The sequence below is a fragment of the Nannobrachium achirus genome (genome assembly GCF_963921795.1).
Source record: "Nannobrachium achirus genome assembly, chromosome: 10".
Lineage (NCBI taxonomy): Eukaryota > Metazoa > Chordata > Actinopteri > Myctophiformes > Myctophidae > Nannobrachium > Nannobrachium achirus.
Window position 1 is genome coordinate 63,630,658 of NC_137819.1, and position 11,534 is coordinate 63,642,191.

At 42.8% G+C, this 11,534-nt stretch overlaps 1 protein-coding gene across 1 annotated transcript in view; it reads left to right on the forward strand.

Moving 5' to 3' along the window:
* The window catches only part of LOC308293221 (uncharacterized protein), a 59,330-nt gene extending 48,954 nt beyond the window's left edge, over positions 1-10,376 (forward strand). The window contains exons 21-25 of the mRNA XM_080735657.1: positions 387-661; positions 2,738-2,865; positions 3,966-4,118; positions 5,102-5,151; positions 8,345-10,376. Of these exons, the coding sequence (XP_080591783.1) occupies positions 387-661; positions 2,738-2,865; positions 3,966-4,118; positions 5,102-5,151; positions 8,345-8,904 (1,166 nt within the window). The 3' untranslated portion in view covers positions 8,905-10,376. The remainder of the gene's footprint in view (positions 1-386; positions 662-2,737; positions 2,866-3,965; positions 4,119-5,101; positions 5,152-8,344) is intronic.
* The last annotated feature ends 1,158 nt before the right edge of the window (positions 10,377-11,534 follow it).

Here is an 11,534-nt window from a genome sequence, read left to right on the forward strand (position 1 = left end):
TAGAAAACTATGGCACCGCCTCTTTAACATTTCATAAACTATTGCAGGCGTCTTCAACATTTTCAGGCCAAGGACCCCTTAGTTGAGAGAGAGACGAAGCAGGGACCCCCACAACCTTGTCATAGATTCCATATGTTTCCATAAGCGTATTTTGGATTTGTGTAAATTTGAGTTTTCAGATATTTAATCACCTGAACTGTCAATACTTAATAAACTTGACCTTTGACCTACTGTGTGTGTGTGTGTGTGTGTGTGTGTGTGTGTGTGTGTGTGTGTGTGTGTGTGTGTGTGTGTGTGTGTGTGTGTGTGTGTGTGTGTGTGTGTGCGCGTGTGTGCGTGCGTGTGCGCGCATGTGTGTTTGTGGGTCTGTGTTGTTTTCTCATCAGATTTAACAGGGAGGAACATGAAGGTCCTGGAGACATTCCTGGGAGATCCTGTATATTCCCTCTCTGACTTCCCAGAAGCTGCTATGAAGAAATCCATGGAGAGTAAAAATGTCCACTTGGACCTCTTTGTCCGCTTCCTTCATGGCCTCTCTGTGGAGTCAACCCAGAATCTGTTGAGAAGCCTATTGGAACAGACAAAGAGCAGTCCATGGGAGATCCAGAAAGCCACCAACAACCTGAGGGAGTTGATAAAAGATGCCTCTCCTGATAGTTGTGTCAACATCTTCCAGTGTTTGATGGAGATAAACGACCACTCATTACATCAGGAGATCCAACAGTACCTGAAGTCAGAGAACAGAACAGAGAAACTGTCTGAGACCCTGTGTTCAGCTCTGGCCGTCATACTGCAGACATCAGAGGAGGTTCTGGATGAGTTGGACCTGGACAAATACAACACATCAGAGGAGGGGCGAAGGAGACTGATCCCAGCTGTGAGGAACTGCAGGAAGGCTCGGTTAGTAGTCATGTAGTCTCGCGTGGCCAGACTGTTGACTCCCACTATTTGCAAATGCTCCCGTCATACAGTCTGGGGCAAAGGAGGTCTTTGGATGAGTGGAAGTGAAGCCTCCTCCACACTTTCGCAAATCACAACCTCCACCCCTCATTTCTCACATGCCCCTCTTCTAGCGCCACCATGAGGTTGCCGACCTGACGATCGCTTATCTCCCGATTAGAGAGTCTTACTGGTTTTATATAGTGTATATATAAAACGATTCGTCAACGACTCGCATTAACCCCCCCCCCCCCCCCCCCCCTACTTGAAGACAGCCCTAATTTAGTTTTAGTCATAGTCAGCTGAAAAGTTACTCACTTTCTTTTAGTCTGGTTTTATTTGACTAAATACCATAAAACTATAGTTGACTAAATCTACAGTTGATTTAGTCGACTAACTCTAACTAACTTTAGTCGATTTACTCCACTGTGTGCTGAAAATAACAGATAAGCTCACAACATGTCGAAGCAACACAAGTTGAGAGCATGTAGATCTGCTACTTTCTGAGAGAGTGACATCTGCACACAACTAAACAAAAAATGTTTAGTTGTGTGCAGAACAAAAAATTAGTTCTGGATCTCTTCTCCACTAGTCCCTGCCTAACAGTTTTGTTGAGGAAATAGTAAGTATATTTAGTCATAGTCAGGGGCGTCAATTGGGTATGGCAGGGGTATGCAGCTGCCATACCCTGGTTCCAGGGGGGAAAATAAGTTACTTTTAAATATAAATCCATGAATGTCTCTTTGTCTATCTGCGCAGTAAAATAACTACAAATGCAAAATTTAACAAAATGGTCACTTTAACAAGGTATTATAATTATATTCTCCACACTTGTAGACTATTCTTATCAGCTTGACAGAATGGTATATTCCCAGGTTCCGCAGGTCAGCTGCACAGGAGCAATAGATTATTTAATTGTGGCACGTTTACTAACATGCTAAGTTTAGCTGCACTTGAACAACCATTCCAGGCTGCCATATCCAGCCCAAGAATCCGTAGAAACCTGTGTAAAAAACTGACAAAACTCGTTTTTTCTTTCTTTTTTTTTTTTTTTGCTGCGAGGCGTTGTAAGCATGTAGATCTGCTATTTTCACAATAGAACCGTGTTATACAAAATGTAAGGCCTCTTTTCCATGACGACTCCCATCTTTACCATACCCTAGCTTTTGCTGAACTGTTGCCACTGGTCATAGTTTTAGTCATCATATCTTAGTTTTTATTTAGTTTTGTCAGTGAGAAAAGGTAGTTGTCGAAAAGTTTTCGTCAGTTGTATTTTTATTTGTTTATTTGTGGTGTTAAAAAAGAAAAGAAAAAAACTATTTGCACCTCATTGGATATTTGCTATCTCTGTACCTTTGATGCTCTGTGTGGGAGCGTCACTGGTATTTCCTGGTTCTCTTGTCTCTTCACATAACCTCCATATTGTAGCTTATGAAATGTTATAATATTGGAAGAAATGCAAACTAACGTTGTGTCGGTGCTCCGCCTCGAAGCCAGATCAAAGCCTGCAGCTGTGGCCCAGCTTGAGGAGACAGGGATGAGAATAGAGAGACTGAATGCTGGTCTCTAGCAGCTTGTTTGTAAAGCTTTTACACAGTTTAGACAGTAAATATAGATAGATAGAGAGACTGAATGTTGTGCTAAATACTTTTTATGTCTGGATAACTAGATAGGAAATATTTAACTTCCATGAGAGTGAACTATGTATAATTTGTTTTGATAATCTCTTTATTTAATCTGCATTTACAGACTTGTTGGCTGTAACCTCGGACAGACAGAGGTTGAAGTTGTGGCTTCAGCTCTCAGCTCTAATCCTTCCCATTTGAGAGAATTGGACCTCAGTGAAAACAACCTGAACGACTCAGGACTACTGGAGCTGCTCTGTGAAGGACTGAAGAGTCTGCACTGTAGGCTGGAGATTCTACGGTAATATACATTACCCAAATTATTTGTATCACTTCTGTTTTATTATGTACTTTATATACCATGAACAATGTTCTGATAATGTATTACTATGCTTGATATCATGGTAACCCAAGCCTATATGCCTGAGTAGTTAAAATGACCCCATACATGTTTGAAAGTGAAATATCCCTTTAAGGCAAAAGTAAAGGCTACTTCGTCACCAAAAATAGCTGATCTACAAGCTCACAACGTGGCGAGGACGTACCGCTTGTGAGCTTGTAGATCTGCTAGTTTAGACCTGCGAACCGTTGTAGCTACGCCACAGTTATCGAGCTTTACCGAGGTATGCAACAGATCAATGGATAATCAATAGCTTGCATCTACCTACTGCACTAATCAATTATTGTTCTATTAGCCTAGGCCTTGTAAATATACCAAGACTCCCTAATCACGTTGCATACACAAACTTTAGAAGGCAATCGTAGCCAATCAGGAGGGAATATGGGAAATGGGACAGATCCATGTTGATGACATGACTTTAGAGATACTTTGTACCACTTTGTGTGATTTTAGGCCAAAATCTGTAGGAGCAGTGTCCAAAAATGTGTTTAGCAAAAATCGTGTGTGTGTGCAAAGTTTGGCATGGATAGGGGCAACGGTGCCGGAGATAAGAGTACGGCAAAAGTGTGACGTGACGGACAGAGGGACTGATGGACTGACTGACGGAGAGACAGCCGGTGGAGGTTTTGATAGTAACTGCGACCTGAAGGTCGCAATAATGTAGTTCAGTCTTCATTTAACACCTTCAACTGCTGGGTGAAATCTTTGATATCAAAATTGTTATCTTCCTCCATACAGTCATTCTGTGCTGTCAAGTGTGCATTTCAATGTGTTGAGCTGAGCTTATCCTAGCATATACTGTATGTATCCAGGAATAATTACATTTATTGTATGAAATATCCCACCGTTGCCTTTACTGGTATAGTTTTTAACTTTTTTGTAATTTGTTTTCAACTAATAACATTATTTCTCTCTCTCTCTCTCATTCTCTCTCTCACGCGCTGTGCATACTGCGAGCGTGCATGTGTCTAAATACATTGTATGTATTCTTATTCATTCAGACTGAAGCACTGCTGGTTGCCAGAGAGATGCGGTGAAGTTCTGGCCTCAGCTTTTAGATCTAATCTCCATCTCAAAGAAGTGGACGTGCGTTTCAACATCCTGAATGAATCAGACCTGAAGACTCTAATCTCTGCTGGACAGCAGACTGTCAGGTGAGCAGACCTGGATGTGTCCATGTTGGATAGAACACTGTTTCTACCATACTGTGTTCAAACCTGGATAGTTTGAGCGTCACGATTACATACAAAGTGAATGCAAAAGCGAGACGATGCGCGTCCGGGCGGGGCGCGAATGATCCGAACAGGGCAACGGGAACGGCACGAACGGTCGCCTCTGTATATTTGCCCCAGTTGGAATAATCCAAGTGAAGCAACCTTCGCTTCACCCATCGTGTCCTGACAGCCATGTTGTCCGGAGAAAAGGAAATGTTTTGGGTGTTTGTTTTTGGGAGGTGTTTTGTCTTGATTCTGACGCGACATGTTTTTTTTTCCAACACTGACCTGCGCAACCAAAGTGAAGCGATTGAAGCGACTAGAATAGAAGAAATAGCTTCAGGTTTGAAGGCAGCTTCAGACTGTGTTCACACTAGTGTCTTAAATAGTGCAATGTGTTTGCAGTGGGATCAGTGGGGTGATAGACCCATACCCACTGTGTCTATGGGCCTATCACCCCACTGGGATGATGGGCCCTTGTGTAGTTGCGTGGTGCTGCCGTACGCACAGAAAATATCTGATCTACAAGCTCAGAGCTTGGACATGGTCTGTTTGTCCGACTTTGGAGACCAAAGCGCATGAAGCCAGAACAGGACATTCAGAGAGAGAGAGAGACCTTTTCATGCAGTTGATTTCAATAATCAGTTTATTTCAGCTGATAAATACTTTCAATATCCTCATGTAAGGATGTTATGAATCATAACTCATAACTCTTGACATTCTTATATCCAAACAGAGCTCATGGATACCATGAATATGTTTGTCTTCATCACGACTAAGTCTCAGTCAATACTTGTGATTAAAAATGTCCTGTAATCTCCTTAGAGATTAGGTATTTATTGGAGAAACACTGTAGTGTCAGCTAGTGGAGACGTTGTGTTAGACAGTTAGACATTGATTCATTGTTGTTCTGCTTCTTACAGAGTGAAACATGGAGGAGAAGATTGGATTAAACCTGAACTCCTTAAAAGATGTGAGTATGTCTTATCAATATCACACATTAACATAATGTACACTGTTGTATAATCTGTTGTCTCCTCCCATGTTTTATACTCCCTGAATTCTAAACATAAAACCTTTTCCTGGGACTATTTTAATAATAGTATTATACAACGTGTTGCCACTAGATGGTGAGGATGTTTTTAAATAGCCGATCTACAAGCTCACAACACCTCCCATTATGATGCGCTGTAAGCTTGTAGATTGGCTATAGTTCAAAAACAGCTGATCTACAAGCTAATGGACCTTGATGGTATCATAATGGCTGATTTTACGCTTTGCTGCATGCTGAAAATAGCAGATCCACAAACTCACAATGTGCCGCAGTGTGACACGTTGTGAGCTTGTAGATCTGCTATTTTCATCAACATTTATTTTATTTCTACTGCATCTCTTCTCCACTAGTCCCTGACATTTTAGTCTAGTTTTATTTGTTGACAAAAGTGTCAATATATTTAGTTTTAGTCAAAGTTTAGATTTCGTCAGTGAAAAAAACGAGTCGACGAACATTTTTCGTCATAGTTTTAGTCGACGAAATCAACACTAGAAGAAAGGTTACTAATATGTGTGTGCGAGTGCATATGTGGAAAAATAGCAGATCAACAAGCTCGCGGTGCCGTGCTGCGAGCTTGTAGATCTGCTATTTTTGAAAAATGGTGAACATTTGTGCAGGTCTTTGAATATTTTTGACCCGATTCCATTCTAAACCGTTCTTCTAAATCAGTGGTCCTCGAACGTTTTCATGTCAAGGACCCCCAAAATTACATGGATTTGGCCGCGGACCCCCATCTCAAATGTGTTGTTCCAGGAACCCCGGAAGCAAAGTTGGCTTTCAAAAATATACCATTAAAAGGTTTGCACAAATGTTCATGCTTTTTCAAAAATAGCAGATCTACAAGCTCACAGCCCGTCATTTGGTCACTGGGTGCCAGAGTAGTGGACGGCGACATGCACCCGTCCGGGGACCCCATAGGGGTCCTTGGAGGCTTACCAGGGGGTCCCCAGTAAACTAGTTTACACCACATTTTATGCATTTCAACCATATTGCTCTCTATTGGCTATTCAAAAATACAGATATACAAGCCTATAGGGCGTCATTTGGTCATTTGGTGCCAGAGTAGTTGGCGGGAATCCCCCCCATGTCTGCGGACCCCCAGGGGTCACGGACTGTGCAGCAGGGGGTCCCCAGTAAACTAGTTCATGCCACATTTGATACTTTGAGCATTGTTCTCTATTGGCTATTATAAAAATAGCAGATTTACAAGCTCACAGCACGACATTTGGTCACTGGGTGCCTGACTAGTGGGCCGTGACTTCCACCCATCCGGAGACCCCACAGGGGTCCTTGGGGGCTTACCAGGGGGTCCCCAGTAAACTAGTTCACGCCACATGTTACGCACAAACCATATTGTTCTCTATTGGCTATACAGAAATACAGATCTACAAGCTCATAGGGCTTCATTGGGTGTCAGAGTAGTTGGCAGGAATCCCCCCTGCATCCGCGGACCCCTAGGGGTCACATACTGTGCACCAGGGGGTCCCCAGTAAACTAGTTTGTGCCACATTTTATACTTATAGCATGTATTTGCTATTCTAAAAATAGCAGATATACATACTCATAGCGCGTCATTTGGTCACTGGGTGCCAGACTAGTGGGCGGCAACTGCCACCCGTCCTGGGACCCCACAGGGGTCCTTGGATGCTTATCAGGGGGTTCCCAGTAAAATAGTTCACACCACAATTTATGCACTTTAAATATATTGCTTGACTATTCAAAAAGACAGATCTAAAAGCACATAGAGCATCATTTGGTCATTTGGTAGCAGAGTAGTTGGCGGGGATCACCCCTGCGTCCGCGGACCCCCAGGGGTCATGGACTGTGCACCAGGGGGTCCCCAGTAAACTTGTTTGTGCCACAGTTTATACTTGAAGCATTGTTCTCTATTGACTATTCAAAAAATAGCAGATCTACAAGCTCATAGCGCGTAATTTGGTCACTGGGTGCCAGACTAGTGGGCGGCGACCTCCACCTGTCCGGGGACCCCACAGGGGTCCTTGGGGGCTTACCAGGGGGTCCCCAGTAAACTAGTTCATGCCACATTATGCACTTTAACCTTATTGCTTTCTATTGGCTATTCAAAAATAGCAGATCTACAAGCTCATAGGGCAGGGTTCCCCAATTAGTTTTCCCCAAGGGCCAAATTATGTCTAGGGTACCAAGCCGAGGGCCACAACATAGCAGGGGGCGACAGTGGCGTTCCCACTACTCCAGCGACAGTTCAGATATCGTCGTCGTCGGGTGAAAATCTTGTATGCTAAACCGATCGTTTTGCATTCATCATTTAAAAAATGATTTAAACTAGCGGTGCGAGGCGTTGTGTGCTTGTAGATCGGCTGTTTTCACTACTTTTGTGCAACGGCCTTGTTTGATGAAGCAGGGCTTTACTTTGCGAAAGAACATACAAATTTGGAGATACGAGGTTTCCAGTTTCCACCCGACAACGACGATATACTAGTGTTGTTGCTGCTGCTCACCATTATTACTGGGGTTGGTGGGGGCCAGACAGTAGCCCCCCGCGGGCCAGACCGCCTATTGGGGAACCCTGTCATAGAGCGTCATTTGGTCACTGGGTGCCAGACTAGGGTGCGAGGACCCCCATCCGCCCGCTTCACCCACAGGGGTCAAAATAGCAGACATACAAGCTCACAGCAATATTTTCATCCCATTCTAAAAATGTCTTCCAAATCAGTGCATCTCAAACTGTTTCATGTCAAGGACCCCCAAAATGACACACGTTTGAACGTGGACCCCCATCTCAAAATATCTTGTTCCAGTCACAAATGTTCGCTTTCAAAAATATGTATTCAAATAAGAAATAGCAGACCTACAAGTTTGCAGCGCGGCACTCGGTACCGCGCTGTGATCTTGTAGATCTGCTATTTTTCATTAGGCCTCGTTAAACCATAAAATAATGGTTAAAGTGCTTCCAGGTCTTATTTTGTGTGTGTGTGTGTGTGTGTGTGTGTGTGTGTGTGTGTGTGTGTGTGTGTGTGTGTGTGTGTGTGTGTGTGTGTGTGTGTGTGTGTGTGTGTGTGTGTGTGTGTGTGTGTTGTGTGTCAGTCAGTGAATGATGTATTTAATGTTTACTGTGTTGTTTTCTCATCAGATTTCCAGCGTCTCACTCTGGACACAAACACAGCACACTGGACCCTCTCTCTGTCTGATAACAACAGAAAGGTGACACGGGGACAGGATCAATCATATCCTAAACATGCTGACAGGTTTGATGTATGGGCTCAGTTTCTGTGTACAGAGGGTCTGACTGGACGCTGTTACTGGGAGGTAGAGTGCAGTGGAGGGGTTGAGATAGCAGTGACTTATAGAGGAATCAGCAGGAAAGGAGGTGGTGTTGACTGTGGGCTTGGACGCAATAACATGTCCTGGAGTCTGGTCTGTGATGGTCTTAGTGGTAACAGTTACAGTGTCATACACAATAATAAGCAGACTGTCCTCCCTGTCAGGGCCTCTAGGGGCTCCAACAGAGTAGCAGTGTTTGTGGACTGTCCTGCTGGGACTCTGTCCTTCTACACAGTGTCCTCTGACTCCCTGGCACACCTCTATACCTTTCGCAACACTTTCACTGAACCTCTCTATGCTGGGTTCTGTTTATACTGGTCCCCCTCCCCCTCCTCCACCCCCTCAGTGTGTCTGTGTGAGCAGAGATAGAGTCTCTATGTGAGGGTGACATCAGGTCGCCATGGTTACTCAACATGTTTGAGTGAGTGCAGGTTGTCATGGTGACTCATGGACTCCATATTTGAGCATGAGTGACTCACGGTGACATCATCATGATGATGTAATCAGCATCACAGTGACATCACACATTCCAGCTCCTGTAGATTCAGTGTTTCTCTGACGTTGTCATGACAACACCCCCATGTGTTTGACCTTTGACCCCGGACCCCCATAAGTTAACATTTGTGTCATTGAAAATGTTACAAATTATATAAATGAAACACAAACATTCTCCATAAAATAGCAGATCTACAAGCTCACAGCGCGGCACTTGTAGATCTGCTATTTTTGAAAAATCGTGAACATTTGTGCAGGTCTTTGAATATTTTTCACCTGATTCTATTCTAAACCGTTCTTTAAATCAGTGGTCCTCAAACTTTTTCATGTCAAGGACCCCCAAAATTACATGTAATTGGTCACGGACCCCCCATATCAAAATGTGTTGTTCCAGGGACCCCCGGAAGCAAAGTTTGCTTTGGAAAATATACATTCAAAGGTTTGCACAAATGTTCATGATTTAAAAAGAAAAAAAATAGCAGATCTACAAGCTCATAGCGCATAATTTGGTCGTTTGGTACCAGAGTGGTGTTCGGTGACCTCCATGTGTCTGGGGACCCCACAAGGGTCATGGACTGTGTACCAGGGGGTCCCCAGGAAAAACAACATTTTAACCACTTTAAGATTATCGTTGGGGGATGGGTCCTGGTGCCTGGCTATTCAAAAATACAGATCTACAAGCTCACAGCGCGTCATTTGGTCGTTTCGTGCCAGACTATTGTTCGGTGACCTCCATGCGTCTGGGGACCCCACAAGGGTCGTGGACTGTGTACCAGGGGGTCCCCAGGAAAAGTAGTTAACATAGCATCACAATCATTTGAACCGCTTTATCCATTTGTATGTTGGCTGTTCAAAAACAACAGATCTACAAGCTCACAACGCGTCGCAAAAAAAAGTGAATTGTCCAAATGGGGGTCCCTGGTACAAATATGTTCAGATGGGGGTCCCTGGTACAAATATGTTCAAATGGGGGTCCCTGGTCAAATCCATGTTAATGTCAAACTCTATGGTATTAAATGAGTCATCACCACAGGGAGCTTTAGATCTTAGATTAGATCAGATAGAAGTGCACAAACCTCCACTCCACACATTTATAAATATGTATCATAAATACTGTCCATCAATGATGATGATGTAAATATCAGTGTCATACTTGTGTCTCCTATGTTGATACAAACTCATATTTTAAGTATATTTTATTTTTGATATTTTTACACAACAGACAGAGATAAACTGTCTATTTGATCATGTAAATGTCACAGTATCAATATTGTTTCTTGTATATAAACCTTTATACCACTTGAACCCCATATACTTTATTGACTGTATTTGACTGTATTAACTTTATTAAAACTGTATATTTGATCTTGTAATTGTCACAGTATCAATATTGTTTCTTGTATATAAACCTTTATACTGAACCACTTGAACCCCATGTACTTTATTGACTGGTGTTCCCCAGGGTTCTGTAATTGGTCCCCTGCTTTTCCCCCACCTCTACACCAGATCTCTTGGGTGAAAATAGCAGATCTACAAGCTGTCTAATAGCTTAGATCTACGTCACAAAGTTACACATTGTGAGCAGTGTTCATTTTGACAGCAAATAATTCTGTCATCTATTGTGTTTCTAGTTTTAGTTGACTAAATGTCATAACATTTTAATTGACTAAATCTACAGTTTATTTAGTCGACTAAAATGTATTCTTGGAGGGCTGTGATGATGTTGTAATGCCTGATTTATACTGAGCTTTGTGCCAAAAAATAGCTGATCTACAAGCTGATCTCAAGTCTTTTACGCGTTGTGAACTTGTAGATCAGCTATCTTCAGAGAGAGCTACACCCGAGCTCAACCAAACATAAAATGACTTGTCTTTTAGTTCTACTGGATCTCTTCTCCACCAGTCCCTCCCTGACATTTTAGTCTAGTTTTTATTTGTTGATGAAATTTTAAATATATTTTGTCAGAATGTTGTCAATCACTCTGGATTCAAACATCTACTGAATGTGTTGTTAATGAACTCAAATCAATCATTGTTTATTCATTGTTCATTATCAGATCATTATTTCCTCACTCATTCCATTATTGTGCTTTCATTGAATATTAATGTGAAGCTGTTCTCATTGTGGGCTCGCCTATAAGGCGAGCACACTTTAGATATTGTCATTATTGTGGGCTCGCCTATAAGGCGAGCACACTTTAGATATTGTCATTATTTCTTTATTGTGGGCTCGCCTATAAGGCGAGCACACTTTAGATATTGTCATTGTGGGCTCGCCTATAGGCGAGCACACTTTAGTTATTGTGGGCTCGCCTATAGGCGAGCACACTTTAGTTATTGTGGGCTCGCCTGTAAGGCGAGCACACTCTAGATGTTGTCATTATTTATTGTGGGCTCGCCTATAAGGCGAGCACACTTTAGATATTGTCATTGTGGGCTCGCCTATAAGGCGAGCACACTTTAGATATTGTCATTATTTATTGTGGGCTCGCCAGTACCTGGCGA